The sequence below is a fragment of the Acomys russatus genome, chromosome 4 (assembly GCF_903995435.1).
Source record: "Acomys russatus chromosome 4, mAcoRus1.1, whole genome shotgun sequence".
NCBI lineage: Eukaryota > Metazoa > Chordata > Mammalia > Rodentia > Muridae > Acomys > Acomys russatus.
This window is the reverse complement of record NC_067140.1, coordinates 61,801,969-61,817,329: the sequence shown is the minus strand read 5'-3', so window position 1 is coordinate 61,817,329 and position 15,361 is coordinate 61,801,969. Positions and strand designations below refer to the sequence as shown.

The window sequence follows — 15,361 nt, the reverse complement described above, 5'->3', positions numbered from 1 at the left end:
CATGTCCGTCTGTCCAAGTCCACCATGGCCTTTGGCTAGTATTTGTTCCCAGAAGCGCACACCTGGGAGTTTTGAGAATCTATTAACGCAGGGGTGAAGCTACCTTTACTATTCTCTGTCTGGAGGTTCAACTTTCCTCTCAAAAAGTGTCTCTTTTCTAGCTGCTCTCATGGCATAGGCTCCCCTTCTGCTGGCAGCCGCGTCTGATGTGCTGTCTGGAAATGTACGGTGTGATGTCCCACAGGTAGTGACCGGAAGTGCCAGAGCTGAGCTGGATTCTTTCAGGCTCAAGCCCTCTGCCCTGGCAACTCTTGACCACACTGTACCCTAACCTTTCACTACTTAGCCTTTTAAAACCTCTCTTTCAAAACAAACAAACAAACAAACAAACCACCCTTGGTTCAGAGGTTGGAGAGATGGTTCAGTGGTTAAAAGCGTTTGCTGCGCTTCCGGAGGACTAAGTTTCCATTTTTAGTACCGATGTTGGGTGGCTTACGACTCCAATCTCATCCCCAAGAGATCCGATGCCTTTTTCTAGCCTTTGTGGGCACCTGCCCATTTGTGGCATTCTCTCACACAGACATACGTACATATACATAAGTTTTAAAAGAGCAATAGCTGGAGAGATGGCTCACCAATTAAGAGTACTTGCTGTTCTTCTGGAGGAGCTGACTTTTATTTTCAGCACCCACATATACAGCCCTTTGTACCCCCAGCTACAGGGGACCTGCCACATTCTTCGGCCTCCCTGGGCACCTGCACTCAGATGAACACACTCCCATATAATGTTATAATAGAAAAAAAATTCTTGCCATCATAAATGTAGGATGCAATGATGGCAACTTGGTCCAGGTGCAGTTTTCAGTAGAATTGCTGAGAAACACGGAGAGTGCATGTCTCCCTTCAGCTTTGAGTCTTTCTTTCTTTCTTTCTTTCTTTCTTTATTATAATTATGCTTTACAGTGTACGCAGCCTAGTGCTAGGTCACAGGAAACATTTGGTGATTAGGTAGGAAGAAAGAAGAAAGAAATAGAAAAATTCTGGCTGTGTGGACCATGCTGGCCTTGAACTAATGTCCTACTGCCTCAGTCTCTGAAGTGCTGGACCACAGATGCGGGCTAACACCCTTGGCACCTCACTCGCTTTCTTTTCCTGTGTTTACACCTGTTTTCTCTGTCTGTCTTCTGCCTGTGGAATTTTACGAGTTAACTGCCGTATTTCATTTTGTGTGCTTTCTATCCATTTTGGTTAGAGCAGTGGGGTGTGTCCCTAACAAAAAAACCTCTCATGCTTCTCATTCATCGCTCATATGCCATGGGACGTACTCTCTCAGTCTCAGGCTAGCGTAAATACTTTGATATAAATTTTTGTCTTTCACTGACAAGGCTAAAACAGATGAACAAGCCCTCTAGTATGTGATATGGCACACATGTCTGTACACTTGCATATGTATGTCTTTGTGTATATACGTGTGATATGTCGTGTGTGTGTGTGTGTGTGTGTGTGTGTAGGTGTGTGCATATATATGTATGCAGGTGCATGTATGTGTGCATTTTTGCTTCTGGTGTTTATAAACACATTCTGGCTTGCTATATCCCTCCTCCTCTAGAGAAAAAACATGTGTAAGTTCCTAAAGAGTATTAAGTGACTGTAAGCATGCTCCACTGTAGTTTCCCTGCTGTTAATACATCAATAAAACTTTCATTTTTGTCAGTTTATCCCAGTAAACTCAGAGAGGAGGGTGGGGGTTGGTCCATGCTGCCGAGACCTTTGTATAAATACTGTTTTGGGTGAATGTGTTGCGGCCATAAAGGCCCTTGTATTCACAGGAACGCACTAGAGAAACCAGGAATGCTCAACACTCAGGAGTGTCTCCTCAATGGAGGAAATAAAATAACTGTATGCCACCCAGAAAGCTGTGTGTGGGTGGTGTTAAGGGCTTGGCAACGGTTTGCTGTCTGTAGAGACCTCACTCCAACCCCCCAGAATGCTTATCACGGATGGGTTCCCAGGTGATAGAACCATCCTTAGGGGAGACGTCACGTGTACTTCATAGCCTGCTGACCCCTGTGCTGTCTCGGTCAGAGGTCACACCGGATCCTAGGCTCTTAAGCTATAGAACCCATCTTCATGGTCACATATACTTGGCAAAGGAGTTGCTATGTAGTCACACCTTCAGCTTTATTGTCTACCCGGAATTGGAATGATTGTTGCCTTAAAACTTTTTTTCCCCAGGCCTGGAGAAAGAGCTCAACGGTTAAGAGCACTGTCTGCTCTTCCAGAAGTCCTGAGTTCAATTCCCAGCAACCACATGGCGGCTCACAACCATCTATTATGTGATCTGATGCCCTTTCCTGGCGTACAGGTGTACATGCAGATAGCCTACTCATAAACAGAAACTACATAAATGCATAAACAAACAAACCAACCCCTTTCCCCAAATTGTACTGTGTTTAAATACGCTGGCAATAAGCTACCTGTCATCAGACTCCTGAAGTTTCATCTGATCTATGTCAGTCTGAACCAAGTTTTTGTTCTCACCTTTTCCTGCCTGCCTTGACACCCACAGGTTCCCGCCCTTCCCAAGTTATGCCCCTTACCTGATGGACCATTACCTGTGTCTTCAGAAACAGGTCTGCCTTATGAGAAGTGCAAGCAGTGGGCTGTGCCTGTGTCCCCTGACCTGTTTCTGTCCCCTCTACATTGGTAGCCCTCACTCTCTGTGCCCTGCTTCTTCAGAGCTGGCAGCAGCCGCTCTAGCCTAGAATCTTCTTCCAGTCTCCCATGACTTACTCTAGACAGACCCAGCCTAGCCTAGCTCTTCCGTGCTCCTGCATGCTGTACCCTCAGAACGTATCCAGGGACGAGTGCTTCAAAGCAAACGAAGTGCCCTGCACTGGTCAAAGCAGAACTCTATTGCAAAGAACACTGATGGGTTTTGAATAGTTTCTTGACAACGTGGCTTTTCTTATCTGTTAGTCACGTCCCTCCTTCTAAGGGATACTAGATTACATCAGGATGGCCAAAAGCCTCTTTCTATCACCCACCCTGCCCCTCACTGGCACAGTGGCTTGGATGAGGCACCCTAGAGTTGCTGGTAGGTGCGCTTGTGAAGCACTTACTTTAGAAAGCAGTCTGGAGTAAGAGCCTGCCGCAAACTATCATCCTACTTATGTCCCCAGCCCTATGGTGCCTGTCTTATAGACTTAAAAAAAAAAAATGGAACAGCTTACAGAACAGCCCAACCCTGGCTCTCTAACTCTCAAGCTAATAGCTTCCCCCCCCTCCCGCTTAGTGGTAGTGGGGATCGAATGCCTGGCCTCATGCATGCTAGGTAAGCACCCGAGCTATATCTCTTTCTCTTAAGTTATTGAGTCATTCACTTTGAACTCACTCTAGTCCAGGCTGTGCTTGAGCTTGTATCCTCCTACCCCAGTCCTCCGAGTCGCTGGGATCACAGGTCAGTTCCTCCAAGCCAACCCAGCTAAGGGTGCTTTTCCTACATGAAACTGCCAAGTGCATAGTGTGTGTGTGTGGGGGGGCAGGGTAGTGGTCAGGCCATCAAGGTTCCTTATAACCTCTAGTCTAGTGTTATCTCTACTTACAATGACTCTTTGGTGGGCTACCTACACTTTTCTTTTCTCCTGGCCATTTTGCAGAGTAGAGGTAGGAAAGCAGTAGGTGGTGAAGCTGGTCTGAGAAGGCAGACTTAGGTTTCTCCACAATTCTGGAATCTGTAAGAAGAGACACCACCTCATCTTCCCATGCAACTGTTTGCCAGGGCTCTGGGGAACAATGAGGTGCCCATGGCCTCAACAGGGACCAGAATCTAGAAGTGGGGTTTCTGGTCTTCAGGAGGCAACGGGGGCAGCATCCCTCCTGGCTCACAGTTGCTCACCAGCTGGGGTCAAGCAGAACCTGCTTTCCTTCGTGTCTGAGCATGTGTAAGTTGCTAATGCTGCCAGGCATACCACTGGCTGGTGGCCTAACTCCGGTGAGCATAACTTAGTGTTGTATTTGTTCCTGTTTCTAAAGGGAGATGATATACTGGACCCTCTGCCCACCCACTCACCTGCCTAACCAACCTTCTCTGGGGCTGCTGGACAGCTTTTCGGCGGACGCAGTTCAAGGTTTTCCATGCTCCCAGGACAGAGAAGTGGTCCACTCACAGTGGTCATGCTAGCTTTTTCATCTGTCTGGTCCACCTCACTCTGTTTGCAGCTGGTCTGGCCAGCACAACGCAGAGCTGGGTGAGATGGCCTTCCAGGTCACTCAGACCTATAGGCAGGACAGCCTGCCCAGGCCTTGGAGTAGCCAGCAGCGCCACCACCTTTCCCCAGGCACATGGGAGTATTGAGAAGAGTTTCTTGAGACAGTGCTCCTTTCTTGGTGTCCCTTACTTTGTGGTACTTTTTCTTTTTGGTTGTCTAAGATGACATACTGTACTCTAGCAGTTGGAACACTGCTTCAGTGAGGATACCCTGGCTCCAATGGCCTTTTATTTACTAATTTAAGATTTACCTCTACTGTTTTTAAGTATAGGTGTTAAGATTCTGCTTCAGTCTGCCTGCCTATGATGTCATTGCTTACCTGCCACGGGGGCGTGGCCCTGTCCAGGGCTAAATAAAAGAACAGGCCTTCCTCCTAGTCTTTCTCTCTAGACTCTTCTTCTTCTTACTCTTCTTCTTACTTCTTCTGTCTCTGTCTCTCTCTCTGGGGTACCCCTCCCCCTTTCTTTCTCTCCCCATGCTCATTTAATAAACTCCTCTACAACATAATATTTGATACCTTATTATCTGTTTCATTCTCTATATATTAATCATAAAAATAAGTGTGTGTGTGTGTGTGTGTGTGTGTGTGTGTGTGTGTGTGTGTGTGTGTGTGTGTGTGAGTGCAGGCACCCATGGAGCCCAGAAGAGGGCTTCACATGCCCTGGAGCTAGAGGTGCTGTGAGCTGCCTGACATACACCCCTACTCAGGTCCTGTGCCAGAGCAGGGCCTGTTTTTAATTGCTGAGCCATCCCTCCAGGCCCCCCAGCGACCTTTTAAAAAGGCTGTCCTGTGGTAGGTCGTCTCTGGAGCATCATGCCAAGGCTTTATAGGGCTTAAATATATCTCTCTATTTGAAATAATTTATTTAATTTTAATTTATGTGCATTGGTGTTAGGGTGTCAGATCTTGGAGTTACAGACAGTTGTGAGCTGCCTCGTGGGTGCTGGAAATTGAACCCGGGTCCTCTGGGAGAGCAAGCACTGTTCCTAACCCCTGAGCTGTAAGCCTCCTCACACCATTTGCTAGTTGCTTCTCATAGACAAGGCCATTACCACTCACTGAGGACAAGTGACTTTCCTCAAGGCAGTATGGTGTACTTTGGCACAGCATAAGTAAGGCAGGTTCCCAGAGGAGATGAAAGAGAGGACTGGGTAGCAGTCAGAGGTACCAAGAGGATTATTTCAGTCCCCATCCCCCACTTTGTCCCCCTAGGTCCCAGAAATATGAGTCTGATTTAGCCATTCCCTTCAATTTTGCCAAGTGTGGAGATTCAAAAAGAAAGCTAGTAAGGATTGAAAGGGAGTTGTGTGAAGCTACAAAAGGCTTTCCCAGAGAAAAACAAATGCTAACAAAGTTGGCAGACAGGTTGCTGAAAAGCCATTCTGAGCCTGCGTGCAAAGGAAGCTCTGAGGTGAGGCGGCTTTTCTCCTCATCACCTGCCCTCGTTTCATTCAAACCTCGAGAGCTCAGGCAGCCTGCGGTCAGTGAGAAGATGAGGTGGCCTTCTTCCCAGATTCTCTTGGCTGCTGGCTCAGTATCTGAAATCATGAATCGTCTCAGGTACTCAAGCCCAGGCTCACAGAGAAATGCAACCTCAGCTGCGTCTTCCCTGAGAACTCCACCCCACCCCCACCCCAAGGTCTCCGCAATTCCCTCTCTCAGCCCCTGAATGAACCTGCATTTCCTCTGCCCAGCTGGGGCTCTGGCTTCCTGTGCGCTCAGCCTTCACTGTCGTCTTCCTGGGGCATTTGATGGGCTCAGGAAATTGCACCAGACGGAAGATGGAGAGGCAATCAATTAGGAAAAAAAAAAAAAAAAAAAGAATTACGTTTCTATGAAAAATGAATCTAGGCTTCGCACAAGAGTTGCTTGTGTACTATATACCCCTGATGTCCATGGAACAATACATCTAATTTCTAGCTGTTTTCTCGCTCCTCCCCATCGTAACAAGAAAGGCCATAGATTTTTAATCTTTTGCTTCCCAGCATACTGACAATCCAGGAGCAAAGATTGCCTTTACTTTTAACCCTCCCTTTTCTCAACCGGCTTCGTTTCTCCTGGCGACTAGTTTAGTATATTCACGTTGCGTGACTCATGAAGCTGCAGCCTGATTGGACGAAAACCAAGCAGCACTCCCCCTCTCCCCCGCCCCCAAACCGGTCAGTCAATTACAGCTATTCTCAGCTCCATTCACAGATTTATTAGCTCTCACACAACGAGGGAAATTCATTCGGCAAAGTTCATTCATAAAAATTTCAACAGCCTGCGTATCATCCGCTCAACTCAGCCTTCTGCAGCGCACAGGCTCCTCGTGAAAAGAGACGGAAGGATGGTCCGGGAGGGAAGGGAGCCCTGAGAAGGGGTGGGCGGGTCAGGATCAGACCCGAGCTGCACCGCTGACGCCGGGACCTCAAGCGGGAGGAACAATGCGGAACAGCGCCCGTCTCTAGGACTCCTGGCTGGTGGCCCAGAACCAAGATCCTCCGAGAGAGGGCAGCCGTCATAACCCCAGCCCATACAGAAGGGCCTTTTACTCTTATGTGCTTTTTTTATTTTTCCCTTTGAAATGAACAATCACGGGAACAAATAAAGGGTTAATGGGCCAATCGCTGCCCCGCCCCGTGGGAGCTGGAGGGAGCAGGTTTGAAAGTTCCTGTGCGCAGCAGGAAAGGGGTAAATATTTCTGCTAAGGCTAGAGGCGTGGTGGCACCGGCTACCCGAGCTTGGGGAAGTCGGGAGGGCGAGGACCCCCCTGGGGCCTCTGCCAGGACCGGGAAGGCGTCCTCCTGGCCTGTCATCCTTGAGCAGCCAAGGACTGGGGCGGGTGGCCGCCGAAGCAGAAGTGAGAGGTGGTTGTGCTGTGGGTCTACCGAACAGCGAGGCAGTTTAGGCTTCGGTGGCCCGTCTTAGCACGCCGAGGCATGCGAGAACGCAACCAGGACAGCCAGGCAGGACTCGCGCTGTATATAGGACTCTTTGGGCACCTGGGGATGCTTCACAGGGCCAAGTACAGCCGCTTTCGGAACGAGTCCATCACGTCTTTGGACGAAGGGAGCCCCGGAGGCTCGATTGGAAACAAGGGCTCGTCGCCGCCTCCCCACCCAGCCCTGGCCCCTCACCTGCCGGCTGAAGATGCCACTGTACCCACCCAGGAGAGCCCCACCGCGCTGTGCACCTTGATCCCCCGCATGGCAAGCATGAAGCTGGCCAACCCAGTTACTTTTCTGAGTCTGAAAACCTTTTGCCTGGGTACAAAAGAGGTGCCCCGGCTGAAACTTCGAGAGAACCAGGATCAGGCTCCAAGCAGCCCAGCGTCCCCAGAAACCAGTCTAAATAGGACCGGGCCTGCACCTACCCCGCATCCGGACCAGGTGGGACGAAGGGCCACCCCCTTGTCTCCCGATACTTGCCCACTGCCTGGTCCTGGAGAACCAACCCCCAGGAGCAGCAAGCAGGCCAGGCACCCTCTGCAGCACCTGTTGGGGACCGGTCTGAACTACTGTGTAAGGGTAAGTCTTTTAAGGCCTGCTCTCTGAGCACTGCCGAAAAGGGCCGCTGTGCTCTCTGCAGGGGCTTCGCTTTACCTGGCGGGACCCTAGGTCGCATGAAGACATGCCACTGAATGAACAGAAGGGAGAGTTGTCCTTACAGATGTCCTACAGGGATCTGCTGTGTACTCGAGTCAACCCCCCCCCCCCTTTGCTCCGAGGGTGTGAACTGTTGCTAACCCGTAGGCAGCTGGGAGTGCAGACACAGCGTCTCATAGAGACAGACAAGATGGCAACTTCTGGCCTCCTCTGGCGCAGCGTCAAAGATTTCCCAATGGATTTATAGTTGAAGCCTCATAGATTATACTGGCCATTGTATTTCAAATGACTGTAGTGGAGACTTCTGTACTAAGACAGAGGAGAGTGTGTTATAAAGGGGACTTGACTTGGTTTAAATCTTTTGAATTTGACACTTAACAAGCGCTTCTGAAAGGCTAGCCAAGTTCTGGGTGTTATATAGGTAGAGCTGGCTTTAGCACTTGCCCACACACCGGGAGGCAGGCCTGCTCCCCCTGTGCAAGGTCGAAAGTCGGGGTCCTCTCTGGTGTTGTTTCTGTCTTTGCCCAAACAAGATCTGAGTAAGCAGAAATGCAGCTTCTCAGATTCTGTCTTTTCGAGCTCAGATCTCAACTTACACATGTGTGACTAGATGAGAGCAGTGTTCAGCAGCGTGATGCATATTGTGAGACTACTCGGGGGAACTTGGGAAGCTGAGATGCAGTTGGCTTCTGAGATTTATGAGAAGGTGTGTCATGACAATTAGCAAATCTCCAGGGGAGAAAGGCAGATTCGGGACAGATGCAAGGAGTAGGCTCAAAGTCACTGTGGGGCTGCAGGGGAGCATGGAGTTTGTCCTGGGGGGGGGGGAGAGAGAGAGAGAGAGAGAGAGAGAGAGAGAGAGAGAGGGAGAGAGATGGATGTGTGTGTTGTGGGGGAGACAGGAGAAGGAGAGGGGGCAGGGTGGGGCTGGCTAGCACATAGTCATCCTGAAGGGAAGAAGTTAGACCAGGGAAGAGAGAGTGGTCATCAAAGTTGCTCAAGGGCCAAATGGAGAGCCTGTAAACACTGGTGAGCAAAACCCTCATAGGTTCTCAGGCAAACCACGGATGTAGTTTTTAAAACGATCCATCTGCTGCCTTGTTTAACTTGTGCTGAGGCGGGAAGAAAGGAAGAAACACCTGAGACCAGCGAGGATGCTTGCTGCTCACCATGGAGGGTGTAGATGAAACAGGACGAAGACTGGTAAATGAAGAGCAACTTCTAAAGTGGCGCCTCGCCTCGGATGACACTCACGATGCCAGGGACAGCAGAGTGAACAGAGGAGAGCGGGCTCGCAAGTTTGCTGTTGCTTTGCCAGATCACAACAGAGGCATCTCGGGGTGCTAGTGTGCAGGTCAGCCCCAGCACCGAGCTCAAAAAGTCAGAGCTGAGTGTAGAAGAGAGTGACCTCATTGCAAGTTGACAGCATGGAGCTCAGGGAAGGCTTAATGACGGATGCTGGAAGGATTGCAGAGAGAACAGGCTTGGAGCCCGACTTGGTTAATCGATGCCTAGAGCACCTGAAGATAAGGAAGATAAGCAGAGAGTTACACACACTGACCAGGCTTGCGTGTGTTTATGGAAAATCCGGAAGCACTTTGCATTTGTCAGGCTGTAGGGTGCCAACCTTTTATGGCTTGGAGCGACTCCCAAACCCCAGCTCATGGCACCTGCCTTTTGCCTCCAGATTTCTACCCCCAGCCCCAGCTTTCCTTCTGTCCTGCACCCCCTGCTGGCTCCCCACAGTCACACACCTGTATAATTTTAATTGGGAAAAGAGTTGCTGGGTGCTGCCCCTTTTCCCTGGGAGGTAGCTTTACGGGGATTCTGGGGTCCTAAATGAGGGTGCCCGCTGTCCTCTCACAGTGGTAATAACTCACCTCAGGAGAAATGATGCCCCCACAACCCAGAGGAACTTACATCATTGCTCCGATAGTGCCATGTGCAACTCTTGTTTCAGCTGCCTTTCTCACAACACCTAAGATATCTTAGTGTGTATAGATCCTAACTTGGAAGACAAAAGGACTGCATTTGTCAGGTTATCAAGTTAAAATGTCTCTGCGGAAACTGAATCCCGAAGGAGTAATTTTTCAAGTCAAGAGAAGAGTGAGATCCGGGCTCAGGTCTTCTGGGTACCATTCTTAGCTCTCCTCCCCATAGGGTCCCACCCTGGCTGGCGTTCTGTTCCTGTGAGTTCTACTGGGATGTGAACCAATTATTTAAGATGAAGCATCCACTTCCTGATTTTCAGTGGAAAAAAAATATTGCATCGAGAGAGACGCAGCTCGACTGCTGTGCTCTTGTCCATAGGAGCATGTGGGGATGCGCATAAACGCTTGTGTGGGGCGATAGAGTCAGGTCAGGGGATCAAGCAATGTCATGAATGGCAAGTGCACATGGGGCCAGGGAGGACGTGGGTACAAATTCTTATAGGTGAAAGGAGCCCCCATGTTTCCCCTCCTTACCCACAGAGGTGACTGTTGCCCTCTATTCCCAGTCATTCATTTGTCTGACCTACACATAACGCAAGCCAATCACATTGCAGGAACTGTTGTAGCAAGTAGACAACGGCCAACGAATGGACTAACTCTAAGCATCCAAACAGGGCTTGTCCCGGTGGAGTGGAGCTTTTAATAAACAGAGAAGTCAGTTAGTGATACCCTGCAGAGTGTGACATTCGGGTGGAGAAGGCTGTATCCTTGGGGTCAAGATCACCATTGTGATGGCATCTTCATTCATTGCAACAGAGAGTCCATTTTCCGTCCACTCTAAGTTAGAGTTGGCTTTGGGTTAAACTCCCTTTTTCTTAAAAAAAAAAAAAATGATTCTTCCTGTGTGGAATTAGTAATGCTATCAAATTTTTTCTATGACTCCTGTGTCTATTTTTAAGGAATGTTCTCCTTTGAGCTCAGATTTTTATTCTCTTGGAAGTTCCTCAGGGGAGGTGGCCTAACCACCCAGTCTTTGTGAAGTACCAAACCAGGAGTGGAATAACAAGACTGTAGCCTGGGTAAAGCATTGGAGTGAGGTACATTCCTTACATAACGTCAGAGGGCCACTTTCGTCTTTACTGTAAGGCAAAGTCTCAGGCCTCTCAGGTCTTCCCAGGGCACTTTACTCATCAACAGACACTCATGTTGGTCTTTGAGGTAACAGCACAATCTGCAGAGAGTGGGGATACAAAGGAGCGAGCCCCGAGTTCCTGAGACCCTCTTGCGCTGGTGTCTAATGGCTCCAGACTCCTTCCTCCTTTCTTTCTCCTTTGAAATGTTAGTTTTATTTTCCACCCATCTCCAATCCTAACATAGTCCAAAGACCGAGACAGAGGGAGGCATCTTGGAGACCTCCACCAGTGGTCCTCGAGGCTATCCTCTGCAGGAGACTGGTTTCTCTAGAATAGCTCAGAGTAGTGGGAGGTGGTGGCACATCCCTTTAATCCCGGCACTCGGGAGGCAGAGGCAGGTGGATCTCTGTGAGTTCAAAGCCAGCCTGGTCTATAAAGCGAGTCTAGGACAGCCAGGGCTACACAGAGAAACCCTGTCTCAAAAAACCCTACAAACAAACAAACAAACAAACAGCTCAGAGAGTGTATGATGTCTGTACTTGACAGCTAGTGGGTTCCCATCCAAATTCGCCTCACTTTTGCCCTTTCCCCAATAGCTTTCTACCCCCAAGACATACTGGCTAGGAACGTGCTGATGGGACAAGGTAGACAAAGGACACTGCTGTGTGGGAGTTGCTCTCTCTCAGGGCCAGTTCCTGCATATCTGCATGATTATAGACTCTTTGCCCAGCCTCTCCAAGGCCTTTGCCACAGACTAGAATCCCAGGGCTCTAGTGGCAAGTGCCACCAACTGTGTGGTTTATTCAACAGAACTGCAGTAAAGGACACAAGAAGCTTCGGAGTGAAAAAAACGTTAGAAGGGCCAGTTCAAGGTGGCTCTACACCCTTGCCACCCAGTTCCACTCATACCCAGTGGCTGTCTATACCCAAAGATGGCTAGGCGTGCACATCTGCCTATGGCATGCCCATGTGAGAAAACTCTCGACTCCTTTGTCTTTCATTTTCCAAACGAGAAAACCTGATAGACAAGCTGATATGTTGTTTTGAGTGAACGTACTGAGGTTTCTTTCTTTTATGTAGTGGGACAAAGAGTACTTGGGGACAAAAGTGAGGGAGGGATCCGGCTTCCTCTGTGAGAAAAGCCCTTTCTGTCCTATAAATGTGTCAGTATCCTGGAACAGGCCGTCTGTACTTCACAAAGAAGTTGTGTGTTACGAGTTACTTTGTACATTAATTGTTTGGGAGCAATAACACTTCTTAAAGAAATTTTGTTTAAAATTGATAAACTTTCTTATGTGGTTAGGCACAGGCTGAGATGAGAAAAGAAAAGGATGCAAAAAGCTTTGTACAGAACTTGTCAAAGCGGGGGAGGGGAGGTGGACAGCGAAAGATCTAAGTATACATAGGTATATTAGAAGCTAGGTAGGTGTGTGTGTGTGTGTGTGTGTGTGTGTGTGTGTGACTAAATTTTCCCTTGGTACCTCACTATGTCCCTCCCTTAGTCCTAGTGGAACCTTCTTAAGTCTATGCTGTGTCTTCTCTAAGAATAACCCATCACGCATTAGTCTGCTCTGATCCTTCAGAGCGGTAGAGTGGAAACCTTCCGCACTGTGAAGACGTTGGTTTAGCTTTTGACTCTTCATTGTGTTGTTTCCAAAAGTCTTCCAAGGAGTCTCTACATCTGTTTAAAAAAAAAAAAAAAAAAAAAGCAGATTTCTAGCCTGCATTCTGGACCGGAATATCTGAGGCAGAGCCCTGGAACCTGCATTTTGTCAAGCCCTCCGCAGGCTTCTTATGCATATAAAAATGGAGAATGCTGACTGACTTGAATGAGCATCATAGTTCACACACAGCCAGGGATGATTTTTGCCTCTCAGGCCGTTTGGCAATACCTGGAGATGGTTTTGGTTGTAACTGAGAGGGAAGGGGTGCTTCTGCCCTTAGTGTTTCGAGGCAGCCAAACATCTCTCAGTATGCAGACAACCTCCATAACATGCCTGGTGAGGCCTAACCTGCAAATAGTGCTGAGTCATTCAGAGAAAAGCAGATAAACCCGGATGTGGGTCAGGAGCTAAAAAAGAAGGAATAACCTAGGGATTCCTAGAAATTGCAACCTAAGTTATCTCATAGTCTTCTTTCATCTCTCTTAATGCATACATTTCCTGAACAGCATACTTTCCCCTTGTTTCCTATCCAACAGCAGCACCCTGTGCCCCTCAGGACATCAAGCACCCAGCAGGAAGATCGAGTGCCCACACCAACAACAGCTTTTACCATGGCTCAGGCGCACTCCAGGGTGAATGGCATTCAGAGGCTAGGTTGGCATGTGTGATGGCGTGTTTGAAGCATGGCCATCTGTAGGGTCCAGTAGGTGTTGCCTTGCTGGAACAGGTGTGGCTTTGCTTAAACCCTTGCCAGGTCAGGTCTTTTTTCCCCTCTGCCTATGGATCAGGAGGGAGCCATGAGGGCTGCCACGCTCCCACTATGCTCCTACCATGATGCTAACGGACTAACCCTGAGTCACGTTGGTCATGGTGTGTCCTCACAGCAATAGGATAGTGACTGAGACAGTATGCTAAATCTCATGTCCAGCTGCTGTGTGTACTGACATTCTAATAGGGCAGTGCATTCCAAGCTTCAACAACTAACTTACAGGCCACCAACCTACCCTGAGGTTGGGGAGTTCTTCTACTTAAGGGGAAGACATTGCATAAAGCAAATGACCTTGAAGATCAGGTGCTATAAGGATAACATTAGAAATTGGATTGTTCAGTGCTGGGCATGGTTGGCAGTGCACGCCTACAATCCCAGCATTTGGGAGGCAGAGGCAAGTGGATCTCTGTGAGTTCGAGGCCAGCCTGGACTACAAGGTGAGACCAGGACAGCCAAGGCTACATAGAGAAACCCTGTCTCAAAAAACAAACAAACAAACAAACAAAGGAAAAAGAAAGAAAGAAAGAAAGAAAGGAATTGGATTTTTCTCCTCAGCAACTGTCTTGGGGTTTCTATGGCTGTGATGAAACACCATGACCAAAAGCAAATTTGGGAGGAATGGATTTATTTGGCTTACACTTCCACATCATAGTCCAGCAGTAAAGGAAGTCAGGGAAGGAACCCAGAGTCAGGAGCTGATGCGGAGGCCATAAAAGGGTGCTGCTTACTGGCTTGCTCAACATGGCTTTGCTCAGCCTGTTTTCTTATAAAACCCAGGACCACCAGCCCCAAAGATAGCACCATCCACAAATGACTGGGCCCTCCCACATCAATAACTAATTAAGAAAATGCCCTAAAGCTGGGTAGGATATTATGGAGGCATTTTTTTTTTTGAAAAGATGACTTTAGCTTGTGCCAAGTTGACATAAAACTATCCATCAAAGCAACACTGGAAAATAGTTTGTTTGGCCTACTTTTGGAAAATGATGAAACGTAAAATTCAAACTTCGTAAGGTGGTTCACTCAGTAAAGCACTTGCCTTGTTAGCTTGGGGACCTGAGTTCAGACCCATAGAATTTATGCAAAAAGCTGGGTGTGGAAACACACATCTACAACGTGCTCTCGCGTGTATGCATGTGTGTGTGTGTGTGCGTATGTGTGTTGTGGAGAGGGAAACAGGTGGATTCCTCGGGTTAATTGGTTAGCCACCCTAGCCAATCAATGCACTTTAGGCTCAGTGAAAGAAAAATAAGATGGAGAACAGTAGAGGAGAACACGAGTCACCAACCTGGTCTTCACAGATGTTCATGCACACCTGCGCACAGACCACGCTTTCCTTCTCCATACCTCTGTTGATGAGCACCTAGGGTGGTTCCCTAACTTAGCTATTGTGTTACAATAAACAAGAAGGGCAAGTGTCTCTGTGATGTGTTGACTTGGAGTGGAGGCCTTTGGTGAAAATCCAGGAGTGGTGTACCAGGGTCATATCTGAGATCTACGGTTAGTTTTTGGAGGAGGCTCCACACTGATTTGCATAGAGGCTAGACTAGGTTACAATCCCATCAGTGGGGTATAAAGGTTTTCTTTTGTCCACATCCTCACCAGCAATTGCTGTTTTCTTCATGACTGCCGTTCTGCCTGGAGTGAGATGGACTCTGCATTTTTTCTCATGGCTGGTGAGGTTGACTATTTTCTTCATGTGTTTGTGAGCCACTTAGATTCCATCTTTTGAGACCTCTTTTATTAGCTCATTTGTCGTTGAGCTATTTGGGTCCTTGTTTAGGTTTTAAAATTTTTTCCCTATATTCTAGATATTAGTGTCCCACAACACTTATAAATAGCAAAGGTTTTCTTTCATTCTGTGCACTGTCTCTTCAATCGATTAACTGTTTCCTTTGCTGAACCAAAGCTTTTCTGTTTCACTGGGTCCCATCTGTAAACTGCCATCGTGATTTCCTGAACGACTGGAGGCCTGTTCAGAAAGCCCTTGCCTATCCCTATATCT

At 48.3% G+C, this 15,361-nt stretch overlaps 1 protein-coding gene across 1 annotated transcript in view; it reads left to right on the top strand.

Annotated features, from left to right (window-relative positions):
- Window positions 1–6,623: 6,623 nt before the first annotated feature.
- Window positions 6,624–15,361, top strand: part of Shc4 (SHC adaptor protein 4) — a 92,888-nt gene continuing 84,150 nt past the window's right edge. The window contains exon 1 of the mRNA XM_051144534.1: window positions 6,624–7,781. Within this exon, the coding sequence (XP_051000491.1) occupies window positions 7,194–7,781 (588 nt within the window). The 5' untranslated portion in view covers window positions 6,624–7,193. The remainder of the gene's footprint in view (window positions 7,782–15,361) is intronic.